The sequence below is a fragment of the Nematolebias whitei genome, chromosome 10 (assembly GCF_014905685.2).
Source record: "Nematolebias whitei isolate Nwh7 chromosome 10, NemWhi1, whole genome shotgun sequence".
In the NCBI taxonomy this organism is placed as follows: Eukaryota; Metazoa; Chordata; class Actinopteri; order Cyprinodontiformes; family Rivulidae; genus Nematolebias; species Nematolebias whitei.
In genome coordinates, this window is record NC_056507.1 from 27877436 (window position 1) to 27883330 (window position 5895).

Here is a 5895-nt window from a genome sequence, read left to right on the forward strand (position 1 = left end):
TCAGGTTTGGAAATGACTGTTGTGTTTTATCCCTTTTTTTATTTGAAGACATTTTCTTGTTGCAGCTCTAAGCCACCATCATGTTAGGTCACTCTGCCTTTCTAGTCATTTGCATCCATATCAGTAATAATCACATTTTATTCACTAAATTATGGAGCTCCAGCAACATCGTGGCACAATGTAGTTCCTAATAAACGAACCTCATCACAGTTTGTTTTTAGTGTTCATGCAGCTGCGAATGTTCTTATATCATAAAAGTTTACTTTTTATTCTTTATTTCATTTGTATCTTTAGGAGTAAATCAGACTCTTTAACTATTCTCATTATTTCCATTTAAACCCTGACTCAAGCCTTTCTCCTCTGTTAGAATGAACAACTCCTAATGATCATGGTCACTTTTCAGCCAAAAGAAACTAGATGTTAGATTGTTTATTCTTTGTTGACAAGAAATAACTCCAGAAAGTGAATTTTGGTTGTGAAAAACGACGCCACGCACAGTAGCCTTGGATCTTTTGCTAAAGCTGGACCAAAGTAATGTTCTGCTCTTCATTTCTTCCAGCTGTTATCCCTCTGACCGACTCTGAGCACAAGCTGCTGGCGCTCCATTTCGCAGTGGATCCTGGCAGAGATTGGGAGTGGGGAAGGGATGACAATGATAATGCCAAGCTAGCCAGGTAACTTCTTGTCCCTCAGCAGATGTTGCTGTTTAACAAAAAGGACGTGGAGGTGCTCCACTGTAACAGTGAGCTCCACGGAGCGCGAGTGCAAACTGCAGGCTGGGGCAGATCTGTCAGTCTGGCTGCAAGGCTCTGTGCAGAGGATTTAATTCTGATTATGAGCTCTGGGTTTCTGTCACTTCAAACAGAAAGAAGCGAGAGGACAAATTGTGAGTCACGTCAGGAATCTGTTCTCTTTCCAGGGAATGGCCTCAGATATAAAGCAGCAACATCCTCTCTGAGTTTATAAGAGCTTATTTAAGGGCTTCAGTTTCAAATTCCTTTCATTCAAGTGTTCAGATAATTCTTTAACAAGCTGAAATTTGAACTAGACCATCATAGAAAAAAATCTTGAAGCACCAGTTCACATAGTCTCATACTGCATTGCAGTTATTGTCAATTTATGAGGTTTCATTAAATAGTGGTTGTAGACCTCTGAGTCAATTTCTTGAAAACTCTTGTAAAACATGTCATGAAATATTTGAAATTGAAAATAGAGATCTGTCTTTTTTACAGTCTAATCCTGTCTCTGGAGGCCAAACTTAACCTGCTGCACAACTACATGAATGTAACATGGATCCAAATCCCTTCTGAAACAAGGGTTAGTATTTCCTCGCATGCGTGTTGTGTTTGTCACGGTTATTTAACCACTGGAGAGGCTCACTCATTCCAGATGTGCTTGAGACCCCAGAGTCCAATCAGTCAGTTTAATTTAGTGTCAGAATGCAACAACCTCTCATGTTTTTGGATGGGCTGGTGAGTCATCTGATATGGAGCAATTTGGTGCTTTTTGAACAATTTCTGAGAATTTATGTGAAGGGAGTTTCGTTGGACTGCTCCACTTCTAAAACTGTTTTGTGCTCTCTCTCTCTCTCTCTCTCAGGCTCCCTTGGCTCAGCCAGAGTCTCCCACAGCCTCTGCAGGTGAGGATGTCCAGTCTCTCGCCGAGTCCATGGACTCAGACCGCGAGTCTGTCGGCAGCAACTCGAACGTCAATACGGGCAAGCCCAGCAAGGAGAAGGACAAAGAAAAGCAGCGCAAAGACAAAGACAAGAGTCGAACTGATTCTGTGGCCAACAGACTCGGAAGCTTCAGCAAAACGCTTGGCATCAAGCTGAAGAAGAACATGGGAGGTCTTGGGGGACTTGTGCACGGCAAGATTAACAAGTCTAACTCTGGCTCAGGTCGTAATGGGGACAACGGAGGGGAAAAGGCAAAGAAGAAGGAGTCCAAAGCAACTAAGGGAAGCAAGGAGGAGTCGGGCCACTCTACCAGCTCCACCTCCTCAGAGAAAGCCACCAGTCCCTCCCCTACAGACGGAGAGAGACCCTCTAGCTCCTCCCCAACAGAGAGACAGGACAGTGCAGGGAAAAACTCAGGGGATAGGACCCTGGAAAGCTGGAGGTACAGCACAGATGTCAAGCTCAGCCTCAACATCCTACGGGCTGCCATGCAGGGGGAGCGCAAGTTCATCTTTGCAGGCCTCCTTCTCACTAGCCATCGACACCAGTTCCACGAGGAGATGATCAGCTACTATCTCACCAACGCCCAGGAGCGCTTCAGCCAAGAGCAGGAGCAGAAGAGGAAAGAGGCCGAAAAGAAGCCCCCCACCACTAACGATGTGGCAGCGAAGAAGCCGGAACACGAGTGCACCTTCCAGAGGGAGAGGTCCGACAGTTCGCCTCCGGAGAGCTGCTCTCCCGTCCTGCCTCACCACACCTACAACAACTCACAGCCTCTGTTGGGTCTCAAGGCGCAGGGCAGAAACAGTCCCACTCCCTCAGCCATGCTCGTTTCTGTTCCAGGCCCACCTCTCACCCCACCAATTACCTCCCACCATATCTCTCACCCAGCCCCCGCGCCTTACTCCTCCCCCAGCATTGGTGCTAAGAGACCAGGGCCTGTTCCCGTGTCTGTCCATTACAGCCATACGCCGCCCATTCAGAGGCACAGCGTCATACATTTACAAGATGTCAACGTGCAATCCTCCATCTTCCAAGATGAGCCCTATAAGCCCGTGGTGGGCACCCTCAAAACATGCGCTACCTACCCCCAGCAGAACCGCACCCTCTCATCCCAGAGTTACAGCCCAGCCCGCCTGTCGGGGGTCCGCACTGTTAACACCATGGAAACCCTGGCCTACAACATGCCCGGCGAACACAAGTCCCACACTTACACCAACGGATTCAACGCGGGAGACATTCAGGACTGCCTCGAGTTCGCTGACGAAGACAACGTGTCTCACAGCTGGCTGGGCCAAGAAAAAACCAAAGGGCGGAGCTCTGGAAGCCCTTTGTACTGCTTTCAGCAGCGCCGCTGCAAGAGGGAGAACTGCTCCTTCTACGGGAGGCCGGAGACGGACAACTACTGCTCCTACTGCTACAGGGAGGAGCTGAAACGCAGGGAGAGGGAGAGCAAAGTGCAGAGGCCTGTATAGCTACCACCGCCGCTTCAGGCACAGCACGGCCTGCAGGAGACTCAAGGGAACGACACCATCTGCACTCTGTGTTTGAAGTTACACAATCGCAAACAGTTTCCAGTTTCTCGAGTAATGCTCGTGTGTTCCTGTTCACCCCTCCCTTGTTAGTGAAAAGTCTTACTTTCTGATGGGGGAAGCAGAACGTGAAACAGTGAGCAGCTTTGGCCAGATATTATCATTTTATTTACGTTCCGTCTCATTGAATTTAGTCTTTTACTTGTTTTAGAGTAAAAGTTATCTCTCTGTGGTGTAATTTTCTGTATGTAACAAGAAAGGTCTTTATTTTTTTGAACTACTGAAGAATTGCATCTCGTCAGGAGGGAACATTTTAGCTCTTTTAATCAGTTTGACTGAAATATCTCTGCCTGCGTCTTTAAAGTCTTGGCGGGATGTTTCTAGTTGTTTTGCAATCAAAAAGAAATCAAACGGGGGATTAATATTAGACTTTAAAGCAATAAATCGGTGTTTCTTTTTTGCTACACTCGCCCCCAATCTTGTCTATGCACCAATAATATGGATCCTGTAGTTGACTGTGTCTTGTAAATTGTAAAAGAATGTCACAGTGTGCTTTTTGTAATCAGATTTGACACACAGGAGTTAAAAGTGTGTAAACATTTTAGACTGTAACGTTGGATTAGGATGAAATAAGTCGTCTTTTGTTGAGTGTACTTTTGTTCTCACCAATGTCCGGAGGGTTTGTTGGGTCAAAATTGGACACCAAACTATCGTGTAAGCTATATTTTCACATCTTCGCATGTAACCCACCTTCTAAAACCCACAAGCACTGCCAGGCTGGCTTACTTAAACCCAAATTCTTGAAATATTCTGTGCCAAACACCGAACGATGTAACGTCAATTGATCCGCTTCTCAAATCCGCCGTGTTTATGGTGTGTTGCTCTGAGTACTCGGTAAATGTGTTTAGATGAGACAAACTGTGAGTCGTGACAGCAGGCTGATGTGTTTTTGTCTGAAGTGTAATTACATGTCTCTTTACCTCACACGCACACACCAACAGCACGATGTGCAGTCATGCTAACAGCACCACGTGGTGACGGTCCAGTGTGAGATTATCCTCCTTCCATTTCTTAGAGGCCGTTAAAAGAAGCACCTGCTGCTGCTATGAGCACCTTCAAGCCTTTGTGATCATTAGTGCTTTAATCAATCAGTGGGATTAAAAAAAATAATTATAAAATACAGGCCTCCAAGTGCTTTACGCTCATTTTGACAGATGCAAGTGTTTGTGTTGCTGTTTGTCCCGGTGATGCTTGGATAACATGCTGTCCTTAACCAAGTGTGTCCTGGCCAAGGATGTCCACTGCTCCCTCCGTTTGCTTCTGTCTCTCTCCTGTGCACACTGCAGTGTTGCTCCTCTTTGTTTCTACGTGACTAGAGTTCATGGACTCTCACCATGTTAGGACTGTAAGATATTATTTTGTATTCCTTTAAGAGTTTTACACTAAATTGTTAATTTGCACATTAGATACAGATGTAAATATGGAGAAGAAAATAGTTTATTGTTACAAACTTTGTGTGTGTGTGTCATTTTGTTACAAAACGTACCGTTTGTTTTTAGTTTAAAATATACGTGTGTGTATGTTAGATGTATTTTAGTGGGGTTCAGTGGATAGGTTGTGAACAGTTAATATCTTACCTGTTATAGTTAGCTCTTTGTGAAAGGTGCAGCGTCTTGAGTGGACAAGCTGAAACAGGTAAGTAAACCTAAACTAAAAGGAATTTTAATGAAAGGTGAAGAGCAGGAAATACTAAAAACTCTTGAATTCACATATTACAAAACCAAGAAAAAAAATCATAAAAACAGTTTCAAACTGTATAATCAGCAAAAATCAAGCAGCCAGATTCAAAAAAGCAGAATTATGATAGAAATAATTAAATCCACTTGTGCAAAAACAGCCTGACCTTTAACGAAAACCCACAATACCATACAACAGTGATGGTTTGAACAATCTCAGTTTAAAAAAAACTGTTTAATTCTGACCTGACTGATGAGCTAATGGCTAGACTGAGCCAGAAAAAGGCAGTGCCTTTAAAACAACTCCATTTGTTTAAATTGTGGTTTTTGTGAATGCTATTTTATAAATCTTTACATCACCTTCATTTTAACATTACAGTGTTATGTACTTTCTGGTACAATCTGCAGCACTTCCTGTATGAAAATCACAATATTCTGTTTTCCACTGTATAACAGGGAGTTGATTTAAAATGGCAGCAATCCCAGTTCAGATTAGTCTTTATGTTGTCAGTTCATTCAGAATAAAACGTAATTCTCCGAGCTGACGCCATTCTAACAGATTTTTTTTTAACAAATCTTTCATTATCATTCTGCAGAACCCTATTTCCAAAAAAAAAGAACTATCCCTTTAACACTTTCACTAATGGATTTGAGGTTCTCGTCAAAGATTGTATTGCTAATTGCGAATGTTTCTACAACACCAGTGTCTTAAAATCACTCATCCTGCTGTATCAGCACTTAAAATAACCCATCATCCTTAAACCAGTCAACAGCAGATCACTTTTGCATTAGACTAAAAAAATGATTACTTCCAGCTTATTTAGGAAAAGTTCACAACGTATGTGCAGACAGGGCCAGCTCAGTCAAAGAGGAGCTTAAGTTACAATCCAGAAACATAAAAATATGCAATGGATTTGTTCTCTTAAATCCATCGCCTTTTTTTTTTTTT

The 5895-nt window shown here is 43.3% G+C and overlaps 1 protein-coding gene across 1 annotated transcript; it reads left to right on the forward strand.

Annotated features, from left to right (window-relative positions):
* Nucleotides 1-534: 534 nt before the first annotated feature.
* On the forward strand, nucleotides 535-3153 carry otud7a (OTU deubiquitinase 7A). Its single transcript, XM_037683677.1, has 3 exons — nucleotides 535-674; nucleotides 1233-1317; nucleotides 1600-3153. The coding sequence occupies exons 1-3, from the start codon at nucleotides 535-537 to the stop codon at nucleotides 3151-3153; spliced, it is 1779 nt and encodes a 592-aa protein (XP_037539605.1).
* The last annotated feature ends 2742 nt before the right edge of the window (nucleotides 3154-5895 follow it).